The sequence below is a fragment of the Mastomys coucha genome, unplaced genomic scaffold (assembly GCF_008632895.1).
Source record: "Mastomys coucha isolate ucsf_1 unplaced genomic scaffold, UCSF_Mcou_1 pScaffold6, whole genome shotgun sequence".
Classification (NCBI taxonomy): Eukaryota; Metazoa; Chordata; class Mammalia; order Rodentia; family Muridae; genus Mastomys; species Mastomys coucha.
Window position 1 is genome coordinate 94,083,691 of NW_022196912.1, and position 17,350 is coordinate 94,101,040.

The following is a 17,350-nucleotide window of genomic DNA, read 5'->3' on the forward strand; positions in this document are numbered from 1 at the left end:
AAAAAACTATCAATAACATAGCTAAATAAGATATTTCAATAAAATAGTACTAAATATAATTTAAGTATGACTGCAATAGAAAAGACAAATAATATTTATTATATACTATATATTATAATATTTATATACTATTATATATATACATATATATGTATATATCCCTTAACTTTAAGATATCAATGTAAAATTATAGATGGACAGACCTGAAGTACAAGAATGTGATTTTAGGCAGAAGTGGTTATATGATAACTGTCTTCTCTAAAATCTAAAAGAACTCTTTTATTCAAATTGGTTGTCAGATATTGCCAGTACTCTGTCAACAGAAGTTCATGTCCTACTGAACAAAAGATTTAAGGGTAAACAGAAAGAGAAAAGGCAGGGCTTACAGGAGAAAAGGGAGAGCACGGTGCTCACCTGGAAGACAGGAACTACCTGGGATATCTCATGTGGTTTCCCTGGATCCTTCAGTAAAATGCAGAGGTAGTAAATGACTTTCTGCTGTAAGAAAAGAAATGAGTCTGAGACCTCAGTGAAACTCAACTAAAAAGCCCTTTTCATAAAGTGAAATACTTTATGAAAGATATACTACATCTATTGTGTAGTGAAATATCTGACAACTTCTGAAGTAGAAGAAAAAAATATTTTTGCCAGGGGGGTGATGGTGGCAGCACATGCCTTAATCCTAGCACTTGGGAGGCAGAGGCAGGGGGGGATCTCTGTGAGTTTGAGGACAGCCTGGTCTACAGAGTGAGTTCCAGGCTAGCAGGGCTGCACAGTGAAACCCTGTCTCAAAAAAAAAAAAATAAAAGAAAGAAATTTTCATTTCTTATTTTTATTTTATATATAAAAAATATTTTTGTTTTGTTTTTCTTGAGACAGGGTCTAAGTAGTCCTGGCTAGCCTGGAACTCCTTCTGTAGACCAGGCTGGACTCATTCAGAGAGATCCATCTGCCTTTGCCTCCCAAGTGCTAGGATGAAACGCATGAGTCACCATGGCAGCAAGAGATCACTCACTGTATTATAATATGTTCACAAATAGAACATCATAGTAAATTAAGGTAGTTACTCAAACTATATACAATCAGAATGGCCACTCTGAAGCCAGAGCCTCACTTAGGGTTTTATACTTTATCAACTACACTTTTATGCCACGTATCTACTACAAAATAAGAAAAAGCATGACAGAGTTGAAACTAGAATAGCAATTAGCTTTATATTTTCCTTCACAATTTCATGTGTCCAGTTGTCTACATTTTGTCCTTTAAAAGACCAGCCCCCTCCAAGAAAAAAAAGAAAAAGCCAAGCATGCTCCTGTGAACCAAAAGTCCCACCAACCAGGACAAGACAGGTGGCTGCCTGAGACTAGGTTAGATATTAGTAAGACCTCATTTCCTAGAGGGAGAGCAACAAGTAAACAAACAAACAGATGTGTCTGCATCTGAGCTACGAGATCAAAGGTGAAATGGTGACAATCTGCTACTTCTCCAAAATAGTCATGGTTTACATATTGGCTATGCTTTTTAATGGACTGCACTCCTACTTATAAAAAGAAACATCTGTTGACCAGGCATGGTGACACGTGTCTAATCCCATCACTCAAGAGACAGAAGCAGGTAGATCTCTGAGTTTGAGACCAGCCTCGTTTACATAGTAAGTTCTAGATCAGCTAGGGCCTCACAGTGAGATCCTGTCTCAAAAACAAACAAACAAAAAGAGTAGAGGCAGGCAGCTACAGAGATGGCTCAGCAGGTGAGAGTGATTGCTGTCCTTCCACAGGACTGGAGTTCAGAACCTAGCTCGCACCCATGTAGGCTAGCTCACAACCACCTGTGATGCCATTTCCAGGGGGTCTGACATCCTTTCTGGCCTCAGCAGGATATATATACAGACACACATGGATAAGCAAAACCAAAAACATTTAAAGTATTAACAAGCAAAAAGAGATAGAGGCAGGAGGGTGGGAAAGTTCAATGCCAGCATAAACTATTCAATGAGATCCTGACTCAGAAGATTACTGGAGAGCAGCACTCAGTGTTACACTTGGCAGCAACCTCAAATATCTTGTTTATTACATACCATCAATGGGAGGTCTGAGTGATTATACCATCTAAGTGTAAGTGTGTGCTGTGATGTCTGTACAACCAGCAAACTCGTGAACAATGCATTCCTTGCAACATACCCCCATCACTGAGGAAAGCACGACTATAAAAAAACTTTTACTTGAATATAAGTTTCTTTTCTACAGTTCACAGGCATGCTAGCCAAAAAACCTATTTGTATTGGAACAGGGACACCTTAAGTTTAGTTTTGTGACAATGAATGCTTTATTAGGACTCAGTTTAGGTCCCAGCACACCCCATGGGCTGACTGCCTCCTCTGGAGAGCCCAGAGATACCACCTAGACACTTACCATGTAAATAGCCTCATTAATGATAATATCCTTGACCTTGTCCATCTCTATGAAGGTGGTACTTTCTTTGCCCGATGCATAAGATGAAGTCATCTGGATGCCAAGTGAGTCGATGATTAATAGAGTCTCCTGATCGATCTTCACAAAATGGAGGTAACCAAGCAGGCCTAAGATGGTGATGAAGATGGCGGCAGAGAGAATCATGCTATTCTGAAGAGAGAGCCAGACACAGGCAGTAAGATCACCAGATGCTGCTCTGCATACACCTATGCTATTCAGCAAGTTAACTGGACAAGGAGGGAAAAGGCCTCTGCTCTGGTGGCTATGCTGTGAAGAGAACAGATGAGGGAACATACATGAAGAGGAAATCATCTTCACTTAAGCTCCTAAAGTGTTTGAGAGGCACATAGTGAAAATGGATCCAGATGATTAATGAATAGGTCCAGGAAGCTCCCAGCAAAACATCTGCCAGAAAATTTTCTTCCCAAATTATAACTTAAGGGCCCAGTGCTCCCTTTCATACTCCCCCTGCAAAACATATAGCACAAAACTACAGACAGAGCAACTGTAAGGTGCTTAGCACAGTAGCAGATTCTATTCCTTGACTGATAAATAGCTATGTGGTTTTTTTCTAATAGAACTTGGAATGAATTGTGATTGAATCAGAAGTGGTCATATGCAGCAATGAGATGTAATGGCCAGAGGGCTACAGAAGAGGCCAACTTCTCAAGTATGTTCTTAAAAAGTTGAATAGAAAGAAGACTGGAGAAAGGCAAGGAGGAAGGAAGATTCCAATTAAAGCATACAGGACTAGCGTATTCAGCATATTCAGACTTAACTGGTGCAGAGGTCATTTATTAGAGGTTACTGTTTTCTGATGGGTGCATTCTCCCACAAAGAGGAGGCGAGGGTTTATTTCAGCTTACAGTTCCACATGGAAGTCCATTGCCCTCACTGAGAGAAGTCAGAGCAGGAACCTGGAGGCAGGAGCAGACGCAGAAGCCATGAAGGGGTGGAGCTTACTGGCTTGCCCTTCAGCCTGCTACTTTATACCATTCAGGACTCCCAGCTGTGAGATGGGCCTACCCACATCAATCATCAATCAAGAAAAAGTACCACAGGCTTCCCATGGAGCAATCTGATAGAGACATTTTCTCAATTGAGATTTCCTTTTCCTAAATGACCCTCACTTATGTTGTTGACATAAAAACTAACTAGCACAGAATTCAGTAATTTTGGAGTACATTCACTGAAGCCAAGAAGTGTCTTGCTCTTTGTATGGATCAGTCCCCCTTTAACCTGACTCTAGCAGACTCTTCTAAGCATTTACTACCTTAGCATCTGCCTTTAATAGATTTGGGTTGCCCAAGCATTCAGGAATTGTGCTGAATTAGCTTATGAGAAGACACCTCGTGTTCCATACAAGATCATGATGCCCCGGGCTGGCGAGAGGGCTCAGCGGGTAGGAGCACTGACTACTCTTCCGAAGGTCCTGAGTTCGGATCCCGGCAACCACATGGTGCTCACAACCACCCGTAATGAGATCTGACGCCTTCTTCTGGTGCATCTGAAGACAGCTACAGTGAATTATGGTGGAGCGCAAGGGGCCAGCAGAGGTCCTGAGTTCAATTCCCAACAGCCACACACATGATAGCTCATGGCCATCTCTACAGCTACAGTGTACTCATACACATAAAATAAATAAAATATATCTTTGAGAAAAAAAAGATAAAAAAAAAAAAAAAGATCATGATGCCCTTTGAGGACAAATCCCAATGACTAAATTCCTCCCAAGGGCCCCATCTCTTAAGGTTTCCACATTTTCTTTTGTTTTGATTTTTAAATCCTTGAGGACATATCAAACCTAAACTGTAGCATCTACCTTCTGCAGTAATCTTAACTGAACAGGAGTGATGGCTTACACTTTTATCTGTACTTAGGAGGTAGAGGCAGATGGATCTCTGTGAGTTCTAGGCCAGCCAAAGGTATACAGTAGGCCCTGTCTCAAACAAACAAACCAGCCAGGCATGGTGGTACATGCCTTTTATCCCAGCACTCAGGTGCCAGAGGCAGGTGGATATCTGAGTTCAAGGCCTGGTCTACAGAGCAAGTTCCAGAACAGCCAGGGCTACAAAGAAAAACTGTTTATCAAAGAAACAAACAAACAGGGGCAGGAGAGATGGCTCAGGGGTTAAGAGGACTGACTGCTCTTCCAGAGGTCCTGAGCTCAATGCCCAGCAACCACATGTGGCCTATAACCATCTGTAATGGGATCTGATACCCTCTTCTGGTATGTCTGAACTCACATACATTAAATAAATAAATCTTTCAAAACAAACAAACACCAAAGCAAAAACAACAAAGTTCAGCCACACACCTTTGCTCACCCACTTTGAGCAAAGAATGGTTTTTAACATTTTTTTACAAGGTTGAAGGAAGAGCAAAAATAAGCAGGTGCAGAGGCTCCCAGGAGGCAGGTGGATCTGGACTACACACAGAGCTCCAGGCCAGACAAGCTTCACAGGTTACACAGTGAGACCCTGTCTCTAAACAACAAATAACAAAACCCAGGCTGGAGAGAGGGCTTGGCGGTTAAGAGCACTGGCTACTCTTCCAGAAGATCTGAGTTCAAATTCTAGCACCCATGTGGAAGTTCACAACTGTCTATAACTCCAGTTCCAAGGGACCTGACACCCTCTTCTCACCTCCTTGGGCACTAGGCATGTATGTGGTGCACAGAGAAACATATAGGTAACACACTCATTCACATAACATTTAAATAATGTTAATTTAATTATTTATAATGTTATTTGTTTATAAAATATTTAACTGTTTATAAATTTAATAATGTTACTTAATAAATTTTTTATTATTTAAAATTTTAAATAATAAAAGGATGAAAGAATATGGGACAGAGATACACAAAGCCTAAAATATTAATTTGGCCTTTTAAAGAAAAAGCTTGCTGACTTCTGTTCAGACAATTATTTCTAGCTGGTAAATAGGAGTCAGAACTGGGCCTCTGACGACTCAGAAACATCTACTTTCCACTAATTAACTTCAGGTGCAGGGCAGTGTCTTATAAGCAGTCCAAACTGAATAAGCACTGTGAAAGAAAGCCAAGATAAAACCCAGCCCTCTACAGGTTCATTAGATGCAAATTGATTTTAAAAAGAAAGTCTAGGGGCTGGAGAGATGGCTCAGCGGTTAAGAGCACCAACTGCTCTTCTGAAGATCATAAATTCAAATCCCAGCAACCACATGGTGGCTCACAACCACCCGTAATGAGATCTGACACCCTCTTCTGGTGCGCCTGAAGACAGCTACAGTGAATTACACTGGAGTAAGTGGAGCTGGGGTGAGCAGGGCTGGAGCGAGGCCGGCAGAGGTCCTGAGTTCAATTCCTAGCAGCCACACACATGATGGCTCTGTACAGCTACAGTGTACTCATACACATAAAATAAATAAAATAAATCTAGAAGAAGAAGAAGAAGAAGAAGAAGAAGAAGAAGAAGAAGAAGAAGAAGAGGAGGAGGAGGAGGAGGAGGAGGAGGAGGAGGAGGAAAAGGAAGAAGAAGAAGAAGGAGAAAAGTCTAGAATACTATGTTACTGGAGAAAGAGAAGAGGGGGATAGAAAGGATGGAGAGGGAAAAAGAAGAGAGGGCAGAGATAGATCAAAGTGCACAGCTGTTCCATGAAGACTTCCAAGGAAGCAGGACCCAACTGGTGCAGAGAAGGTAGCGCACACTGACAGGTACACTCTGCTGAAAACGTAGTGCACTGCAGATTGGAATAATGTTAACAAACTGATCAAAAGCAGGGGGATGCCAGGGTGAAGAACAGTGAATGCTTAGGGAATGTTACCCAGTCAGCCTCTGTTAAGACAACCTGCCCCAAAGTCCGTTTTCCTGGCCAAAATTCTAAGGATGCACACTCTACATCTGAGTCAGGGTTAAGTCACACAACTCCTTTGAGAGTTCTTTCCACTCGAGATAGTCATTACTTTCATGAATGATTCTGAATAGGAGCAAAGATCTGAACTTTTGCACACAGAGCCCTGGGGAAGTCTTGGAGTAATGTAAGGGAACACAACTACTTCTGCATTTGGGGGACTTTGGGTGTCCATGCCAGAGAGATGAGTACAATAGGGAACTGACAGAACAGCTCTGAGCTGGGTGTGGTGCACACACCTGTAATGCCAGCCCTTCACAGGGGCTGAGACAGGAGGAAGTAAAGTGTGAAGACAGCCTAAACCACATAGCAAGGCCCTATATCTCTAAACAAACCAACAAATAACAAATGCAACTGCCTGAGATCTGAGAGACCAAAGTAGAACAGAAATGGATTTCAAAGTCCAGTTTGGTAGCTCCAGTTTGGAAGCCCAGCTCTGTCACTTTATCAATGGCAAGGATATTAAATTATTACTCTTTATGAACGGTCCCTCCCCAGGGTTGAAATAAGAAATTCAGCAAAACAGCTGGCACTCTGGGTATTTAATAAATATTTGTTCCTGCTTTCAGATAACTCCCCAGGTATCTGGAACATAGGCTGGCTTAACATTCAACTGGGCATGGTGATGTATCCCTTTAATAACAGCACTTGGGAGGCTGTGACAAGTGAATCCCTGTGAGTTACAGGCCAGCCTGGTTTATAAAGTGAGTTCATGAACAGCCAGGGCTACATGGTGAGATCCTAACACCCCACCCACACCAAAAAGAATATAAATCCAATTACATTATAAAGTTTGAGGAAGGACTAGGTCAGTTTAATAACTTCAACTGACCTGTGAAGATAATTTTAAATATAAATTGGGTAGATTAGGAGTCTTTTAAAAGTACTATTTTTTTCCAACATAAAGCAAACTTTAATTGTATGAAGCCAGCAGAATATACTGTCCAGCCAGAAGCAGGCAGATAGATCCCTGTGAGTCTGAGGCCAACCTAGTCTATGTATAACAAGCTAGCCAGGGTTACATAGTGACAGTCTATATCAAGAGAGAGAGAGAGAGAGAGAGAGAGAGAGAGAGAGAGAGAGACAGAGACAGAGACAGAGAGACAGAGAGACAGAGACAGAGACAGAGACAGAGAGAGAAAGGCTAAAAATACTATTTGTGTTTGGTTGGTTTTTGTTTGGTTTGGTTTGTTTGTTTTTGAGACAGGGTTTCACTGTGTAGCCTTGGTTTGTTCTGGAGCTAGTAATGTAGACTGATTTAGAGATTAGGTTAGCCTTGAATTCACAGAGATTCTCCTGCCTCTGCTTCCCTAATGCTGGGATTAAAGAAGTGCATCACCACACTACTCATCTATTATGTAGAGGTCAGAGGACAACTTTTTGAATCCGTTCTTTCTTTCCATCATGTGGGTTCTAGGGATTCAATATAGGTGGTCAGGCTTGGCAGTAGGTACAATCACCTGCTGAGCCATTCCCCAGACCCTAAGTTAGGGGACTTAATTTCATCTATGTCTGTGCAACTTATTATGCTCTGCCACACTTTGATGGCATAAAAGTGACTGAACCAGGTGTGATGACACACACCTTTGATCCTAACCATAGAGAGGCAGAGGCAGGCTCTACATAGAGCCTTCCAGGCCAGCCAGTACTACATATACTGAGACTCTGCCGAAATAATAATAATAATAATAATAATAATAATAATAATAATAATGCCAGTACTACATATACTGAGACTCTGCCGAAATAATAATAATAATAATAATAATAATAATAATAATAATAATAATAATAATAATAATAAGAAGAAGAAGAAGAAGAAGAAGAAGAAGAAAGCAGCTAAGGGGTGTTTTAATACAAACAATATGAAAATTACAGAAATAAATAGTTCTGGTGTACTAGCTCCATTAAGACCACTCTTGGAATAATATATTAATTTCAGGACTATACAGGGGTTTAAAACTAGAACTCATCCTGAACAAGGGCCAACTGGATGATTCTTTTTACTTGGGAACTGTCACAAAATAACAGCATTTGACCTTCGCAATTTTTTGAACCATTAGTTTCATCTTAGATATGTTAAAAATGGGGCTCAGGGGGCTGGCGAGATGGCTCAGCGGGTCGGAGCACTGACTGCTCTTCCGAAGGTCCTGAGTTCGGATCCCAGCAACCACATGGTGGCTCACAACCACCGGTAATGAGATCTGACGCCCTCTTCTGGTGCATCTGAAGACAGCTGCAATAAATTACTCCGGAGTGAGCGGGGCAGAAGGAGCGGGCAGGCGGAGGTTCTGAGTTCAAGAGCAGCCACACACATGATGGCTCACAGCCATCTGTACAGCTACAGTGTACTCATACACATAAAATAAATCTTTAAAAAAATGGGGCTCAGGAAAAAAATTAGAAAGCCTAGAAACTGAGCACAGAAAACACTCGTGTCTTAAATCTGGCAACTCTTTAGAAAATGCACTTAAATTGGGGAAGGGCTGGGATAGCGGAGGTAGCTGACCTGGCCTTGAGAAACAGATATTAGGAGGAGATACTATAGCGCACAGTTGTGGGGCAAAAACTTTTCTGTAATTCTGTCGTACACCTGCTATCCGTTGGCAGTGGTACCCTGTAAGGAGTGATGGCAGGAGGACGCACTGAGTTCTCTGAGGAGGTATGTTCTATGAATGAGCATGGCAAGTGGTCCACTGCGGTAGAACGTCCAGAAGCACAAACTTCTTGGGGAGGGAGGTCAGTCCTGCCGCGAGATGACATCCCTGATCCAGGGAGTCCCCACCCTCCGGGACCCACGGGTCAGCCCCAAAACCTGCGCCGGCCGGCCTTTACCTCGCACAGGGTGAAGAGCCCGTAGGCCGCCAGCCACACCGCGCAGGTGACAGCGGTGAGCGAGCACAGCGACAGCCGAGCCGAGCTGAGGCCGAACTCGCGGCAGTACGGTGAATGGTAGCGGCGCCGCAAAGCCAGGCGGCCGCCACAGATATCCGAAAAGGTCTTCTCGTCCTCCATGGCAGCACACGCCGGCCTGTCTCGCCGCTCTAGCTCACCCGGAGGCTCGAAATCTCGCTGGCTCCCGACCGTTCCGGAAGCGGCTGAGCCCCGCCCACAACACGATCAGCGCCGCCGTAGTCGCTCACTGAGAGCAGGGCTGGGGCTGGGCTGATTCTGCCAGTTCAGTCCAAACTTCCCAGAATCGCGGCACCAGTTTTGGACAGATTAAGATCTCTGTTCACTCGACTGATTCATTTATATTGTTACTCCAGAATGACTCCCCCAAAATGGTCTGCGGGTGTATTCATTCATTCATTCATTCATTCATTCATTCAGGATTTTAGGTCTGATGATTTCTGTCCCCACGTAGCTTCTTTTCTAGTGGGAGAAAACGATATAGACATAACTTAAGTAGTATTATTGACAAAAACGTTCAGACCAGTAGAGAGAGACTGGGCAGCTTTAAGTAAAGGTCTTCCTCACTAAACCTACAAGGGCCACACTGTTCTGTGGAGAGTTGGGGGAGAAAAATCTCCAAAAAAGAAGTACCAGGAAAAAGCAAAGCTTGGAGGCAGGAACGGGTTTCAGTCACAGGATTCAAAAAACTAGTGAGGCTAGTATGCACAGGAAAAGAAGGTAGGGGGGAGATTCAGTTTTGAGTTGGGCAGATGGCTCAGCTTGTTAGAGTATGTTAAACCTAAAGAGGGGAGGAGAAAGACCTCAACCCGAATCATCATGGCCAAATTCATTGAAGCAAGCTTTTAATACTCATAGACACGGCTGCCTCCTCCTGAGATGGGGTTCAGCTTTGGACTTAAAGACAGGCTTTTATAGCTCAGGGGTAGGAAGGTTTCCAAATAGGGGATTTGTCTGGCAAAACGGGGCTACAGGAGCAGAACACAAGCATAGCAAGTTAGTCCCTTCTGGAACAAAGACACACGGTTGCAAAGATGGGCCTAACAGGGTAGTCATATGACCTTTTGAAGCAAAGGTAAGGTCGCAAGATGGTTATAAACAACTTTTTGAAATAAAGACATGATTACGTTCCTGGAACAGGGAGTACAGAACCTCTTGTAGTTAAGGTTACAGATGAGGCATAGCTCAATCCTTGAAAAACAGGTTTAATCATAAGCAAGAATGAACCTAGTTTGTCTTCACTGTAAGATGACTTTCAAGCCTAAAATGGAGGCAGGCTGGTTCTTCAAGTACTTATTTAGTGGGGGAAAGTAATTGGGGGAATTACTACTAGATGCTCCTTGCTACACTTTCCTAAAGTTTGGTTAAAAGAAGAAGGCCATATATTTGCGTGGATGGAGCATTGCTGTGGCAGTGCATAGATGTAATCTTACTTCTGATGATGGGTAATTATTTCTACTGGTGAATTTATTCTTAGAACTTGAGTCACTATAAATATGAATAATGGAGAGTCAAACGTAATCGAATAATTCCACTGACAACTCCACGGGATCAGACTGGGTTCTTAAAATCTTTTTTTACAGAGCTCTTGTTTTAGTACTTGCTTATACTTAGATTTCATAGTTTTAAGACTACTGTGTTGTGAGCCATCCAGAAGCTCTGCAGGTAAAGCAACTAGCCTCCAAGGCTGACATCTGATCTATAGTCACAGGGAGAGAGTAGCAACGGGAATGATGTGGGCTCCTGAGACTTCAAAGCCAGCCCCCAATGATACATCTTTTCCAACAAAGCCACACACCTCCTCATCCTTCCCAAATAGTTCCACCTACCGAGTATTCAAACATATGAGTCTTTGGGGGCCATTCTCATTCAAACCACCACAGTAAGAAACATCTAATATCTATTTCATCTCACTGTTGGTTTTGTTAATTGTCTATTTCATTTAAATTGAGATTTTTCTGGTTCTCAGAGGGGTGTGTGTGTGTGTGTGTGTGTGTGTACATGTGTGTGTACATGAATATACACTTGTGATGGAGATTGAACCTTGACCCTCAAGCATGCTGGTGTTTTGTTTTGTTTTGGTATTATTGTTTGTTTCTTTTGTTTAGTTTTCCTGTCTCTTAGTATAGTGAGAGGGTTCTAATTCAAACCTGGTAGTATAGGATTAAGAAAGCTGTGGCCTTATTTAAATATGTTATAGGCCTCAACAGATACAAGAAGATTGAAATAATCCCATGTACCATATCAGATTACCATGGACTAATGCTGGTTTTAAATACCAACAAAACAATGGAAAACACACATACACATGGAAGCCGAATAATGCTCTACTCAATGATAATTTGATCAAAGAAGAAACAAAGAAAGAAATTAAAGACTTCTTAGAATTTAATGAAAATGAAGGGACATCATACCAAAACTTATGGGACACAATGAAAGCAGTGGTAAGAAGAAAACTCATAGCTCTAAGTGCCTCCAAAGAGAAACTGAAGAGAGTTAACAGCTTGACAGCACACCTGAAAGCTCTAAAACAAAAAAAAGCAAATACACCCAAGAAGAATAGATGGCAGGAAATAATCAAACTCAGGGCTGAAATCAACCAAATAGAAGCAAAAAGAACTATACAAAGAATCAACCAAACCAGGAGCTGGTTCTTTGACAAAATCAACAAAATAGATAAACTTTTAGCCAGACTAACCAGAGGGCACAGAGACAGCATCCAAATTAATAAAATCAGAAATGAAAAGAAAGACATAACAATGAAATATATCTTAAAATAATTATTGCTTTGAATATTAACAGTTGAAAATATTAAAATCATGTTTTACAAACATCATGGAAATATTATTGATAATATTTCTCACTGTGCTTGAAATTGGCATTTTCTTTTTTTAATTTATTTTTATTAGATATTTTCTTTATTTACATTTCAAATGATAACCCCTTTCCTGGTTTCCCCTCCGAAAAAAAAAAAACCCTATACTCTCCCCCCTCCCCCTACTCACCAACCCATCCTCTCCTGCTTCCTGGCCCTGGTATTCCCCTACACTGGGGTATAGAACCTTCACAGGACCAAGGGCCTCTCCTCCTATTGCTGATTGACTAGGCCATCCTCTGCTACATAGAAATTAGCATTTTCTTAATGTTTAACTTCAAAGAGTTTTTGCTATTTTGAAAAAAAAAATTTTTTTTGAGACAGGGTTTCTCTGTATAGCCCTGGCTATCTTGGAACTCACTCTGTAGACCAGGCTGGCCTTGAACTCAGAAATCTGCCTGCCTCTGCCTCCCAAGTGCTAGGATTAAAGGCATGTGTTGCCACTGCCTGGTGCTATTTTGAAAATTTTAAAATATACTTACTGATAAAATAATTTTTCTCCTAGAAACACAGATAATCTTTTTTAAGTAAACTGATTGTTAGACAATGTATACAAATATATAATGTGTTTTAAATACTCTCCCACTATGTCAGATGGTATCATATAAGGACTTTTGAATATATTTCTTAATGGTTCATTTTTAATATTTTACGCTCTTTTACTATGCTTAACTCCCAAAGAATATTTTGTATGTTTTGAAGCAATTTAGTATTTAACATTAGATATAGGATTCTCAGTTATGGATAGTATTAAATGTCCATTAGTGATATTTTTAGTATATGAAAGGATATGAATATAAAAGTTGAACATTTTTTATGTATTATTTGACTCTCAAAATACTCAATATTATTAATATGTTTGATGTATAAAATGCATTTAAATAATAAAAAATTTAAGAAAAAAAAGAAAATAATAAATCTGTTATATCAGGACTCTTCTGCCACTACTGGGCCAAGGAAACAGGTTCCCATCATCACCAGGTGGAGGTAGAAAGACGTCCAGCCTCCTCTCTTGGCTTCTCCTAATTCCTGGTTGGGAAGATGCTGTTTGTTACTCTGTGGCTGGGGCAGAAGTACAGGCAACTTGCCTGCTCTCCTTTGGGGTACGAAAGTCTTTGCTGTCCCCTAGTGGCTGGGTGGGGCAAACCTTAGCTCTGGTGAAGCTTTGGGTCTTCCACTCAGCCTTTGCTGACAGAGCTAAAAGTGAGAGCCGCACTTTTTCCTGTGGTATTTGGCAGGAGTAATTACTGCCTGAAGTTTTCTCTCTTCCTTAGGCCACTCCTTTGTTTGTCCTTTGGCAGGAGGAGGCAGGTTTTCCTCTGTGCATTGTGTGTGTGTGTGGGGGGGTGTGTACTGGCCTCACCACATTGCTTTCTCTCTTGCATCTGGTTTGACATACACAGGAAAAAGCAAAATTGTGGAATGAACCGCTGTGTCACTCCTCAGGCCTAGGATCCCTAGCCAGTCTGCAGGGGTGGAAGGGTGTAATGTCTTTTCTGTTACCCGTCACAAAGGTTGTGGCCAACACACCTATAACTAAAAGTAAGCTAATAAACAAAAGCATCATAATTATTAATTTAACGTTTTACATGCTGTGAGCTTTAGAAATGAAGACACAAAGACCCATGGAGCTTATATTTAGGCTCAGTGAAGAATAAGCAGTTGTGCAGAAAGGTGACTGATTGTGACAGGGAAAACTCTGAAAACCTCTCTGTATGACCTTCTCTCCCGCTGCACACCTCTCTGTATAACCTTCTCTCCCACTGCACACCTCTCTGCATGACCTTCTCTCCCGCTGCACACCTCTCTGCATGACCTTCTCTCCCGCTGCATATATTGCAGAACACCTGTCATATAAGGGCTGTCAAGGGCTTTGGAGAACAGGAACTAGTTTCTACAAAATGGCTCGAGGACAAGAAATCCTGACTTCTGTTACTTGGTTTAAAGCAGGGGTGAGAATTGGGAAGCAGAAAGACTTTTCTTCTGGAGCAGTTTCAAGCTATTTCCGCTCAAAATAATTGTTTATGAAGCATCATATATTGGGCTATTGTGGTTTGTTTTAGGTGTGGATTTTGCTGTGATTGTGTGTGGTTTGACTTTTTGTTGTAGTTGTTTTAATTAATTTATTTATTTAATGTATGAGTGTTCCATCTGCATGTACACCTGCATGCCAGAAGAGGGCATCAGATCCCATAATAAATGGATGTGAGCCACCATGTGGTTGCTGGGAACGGAGCTCAGGACCTCTAGAAGAGCAGCCAGTGCTCTTAACTGTTGAGCTGAGCTATCTCTCCAGCCCATTTGTTTGTTTGCTTGTTTGCTTATTTGTTTATTTATTGAGACAGGGTCTGTCCAAGGGTTTTATTGCTGTGAAGGGACAATATGGCCAACACAACTCTTAAAAAGGCAAAGATTTAATTGGGGCCGACTTACAGTTTCAGAGGATTAGTCCAATGCTGGAAGCATGGCAGCATGCAGGCAGACATGGTGCTAGAGGAGCTGAGATGTCTCTCTCTTGGCCCAAAGGCAGTGAGGAGGAGGCTTTGACTCCACACTGGGCAGAGCTTCAGCATAGGGAACCTCAAAGCCCACCTCCACAGTGACAGTCTTCCTCCAACAAGGCCACACCTCCTAATAGTGCCACTTCCTATTGCCAAACATTGAAACACATGAATCTGTGGGGGCCAAACCTATTCAAACCATCATATTCCACTCCCTGGTCCCATAGTCTATCACGGTCTCAACAATGTTTAAATATCCAAAGTTCAAAGTCTTTTCTGAGATTCATGTAATCTCCTAACTGTAATACCCTATAAAATCAAAATCAAAATGAAGATCACATACTTCCAACATCACAGGTTATACATTACCGTTCCAAGACGTCATAGTGAGGAAATACTAGACCAAAGCAAGACCAAAACCCAGCCAGGCAAACTCTGCATCTCTATGTCTGATATCCAACTCCTTTCAACTTTGTTGATTGCACCCAATTCTTTCTCTTGGTTTGGTCCCATTCCCTATTAGCAGCTTTTCCCAGCAGGTATCCCATGGTTCTAGCATCTCTAACATGTTGGAGTCTCCAAAGTAACTTCAACTCCTTAATTTCTTGTTCCAGTGTCTGGGATATGCGCATGATCTTCTGGGCTTCTCCAAAATGCTCGAGTCACTTCTCTGGCTCTGCCCTTTGTAGCACTCTAGGCTCTGACTGACTCCGCTCCACTGCTGCTGCTGTTCTTAGTGGTCATCCCATAATACGGGCATCTTCAATGCTTTGGGGGTCTTCATAGACTCTCTTCATGGTGCCAAACCTCAACTTCTTTGTATGACCCCTTTGGTCTAGGGCCTTTCAACTGCCACTGAGACTGCACCTTCACCGATGGCCTTTCTGGCCTTTCACATTGCCAAGCCTTAGCCTCTCTCCATGACCCCTTTATGCCTTCAAAATGAGTGCTACCTCAGTGATTCTTATACATTACCAAACCCAGCTGCCAGCACAAGGTACAACCTTGGCTATCACTTTCCAGAAGATTTCACCTTAGTGATTCTGGTCCCTATTTAATTACTGCTAATTTTTTAGTTTCTGCTAACCAGCATCAATTGTCCCAGTAACCCCTTCTATTCTTGACTCTAAAGCCAAAGCCGCATGGCAGGAGCCGCCAAGTTCTGCTTCTTGCTGGGACTGGAACTTGGCCCCTTGGTTCAATTATATCTTCACCAGCTTTCTGTTTTCTGTAGTTTCTTTCATTGCCTAAGCTTGGCTGTCCTTGAACTTGCTCTGTGGACTGACCTTGAACTTAAAGATCTGCCCTCCTCTGTCTCTTGAGTGCTAGGATTAAAGGCATGTACCACCACACCTGGACATAAGCTTTCTTTTTCCTTTTTATAAGCATGGCCACTATGCTTCCAGATCCAGATCAAAAGCCTGTGTCTTCCAGCCTAAGATCTGGATCCCAGGTGTGCCCTCCATTTCTGGATTGTAGTTCATTCCAGATATAGTCAAGTTGACAACTGAGAATAGCCATCACAATCTATCCCTTGTGAATTTGGCACACAATTATATCTCCGCACGTCCAAATGAAAACAGTCACCAACCAGGTCATAGTAACGCCTAACATTATATAACTATCCTTTGTTCAACTGCAAGTCTAAACAATAAGCTCAGCTGGGTGGGATCTTGCCCTGAGGTCACCACTCCCTTAATTACATTTAAGATCTTTGAACTCAGGATTTAGCTCCATTCTACTTCCTGGTGCCCCTTTAGTCTTTGAACCACACATTTGGTATCTTTCCTTTCCTAGTTTGCTAAATCTGATCAAAAGGCTCTTCATAAGAATGAACCACAGGTCAGAGCCCATGGTATGGTATGGTGTTTTGAGATTTCCCTTGTCAATACAATTAACCTAAATCTCTTTTGCCTCAGACAGACTCTCCAGACAAGGGCAAAAAAGCAGTTTCATATTTACCAAAATGTCATAAGAACAGTCTCTAGGCTACATACTAAAATTTTTCACCTCTGAAACCTCTTGAACCAGGCTCCCACAGTTAAAATCGCCCTCAGCACCACAGTCTTCAATGCTTCTAATAGTATGGCCCATTAAGCTCCACTTAAAGCATTCCACTGCCCTCCAAAGTTCCAAAATCCACATTCCTCCGAACAAAAGCGTGATCAGGCCTATCGCAGCAATTCCCCACTCAGGAAGCAAAGGCAGGCAGATCTCTGTGAGTTCGAGGACATCCTTGTCTACAACATTGAGTTCCAGGACAGCTGGGACCACACCGAGAGACCCTGTCTCATACAAAACAAGCCAATGAAAACAGTGGATGTTGGAGAGATGGCTCAGCCTGAGCACGAGGACCAGAATTCAGATCCACAGCTTGCCGGGTGGGCTTGATGGTCCGCCTATAATTCCAGAATGCCAGAGACCAGGAATCACCAGAGCAAACTGACCACCTAGACTAATTAAGTTAGCGAACTCCAGATCCAAGTGGGAGACCCTTTGTCAATCAATATATTAGATGGAAAGCAATTGAGAAAAACACTTAACATTAACATGGGGATTCAACACACACATGCCAGTTCACCTGCACACACACTTGCATATACACATACACATACATATACACACACACACACACACACACACATACACACACACATACACACACACACACACATACACATTCACATACACACACACAT

General features: G+C 42.1%; 1 protein-coding gene across 2 annotated transcripts in view; it reads right to left on the reverse strand.

Annotated features, from left to right (window-relative positions):
* The window catches only part of Pigh (phosphatidylinositol glycan anchor biosynthesis class H), a 20,551-nt gene extending 11,113 nt beyond the window's left edge, over positions 1-9,438 (reverse strand). For both annotated transcript variants that reach the window (XM_031355835.1, XM_031355834.1), the window contains exons 1-3: positions 9,198-9,438; positions 2,412-2,621; positions 415-498 (exon numbers count right to left, since the gene is read on the reverse strand). In XM_031355835.1, the coding sequence (XP_031211695.1) occupies positions 415-498; positions 2,412-2,621; positions 9,198-9,377 (474 nt within the window). In that variant the 5' untranslated portion in view covers positions 9,378-9,438. The remainder of the gene's footprint in view (positions 1-414; positions 499-2,411; positions 2,622-9,197) is intronic.
* Between the last annotated feature and the right edge of the window lie 7,912 nt (positions 9,439-17,350).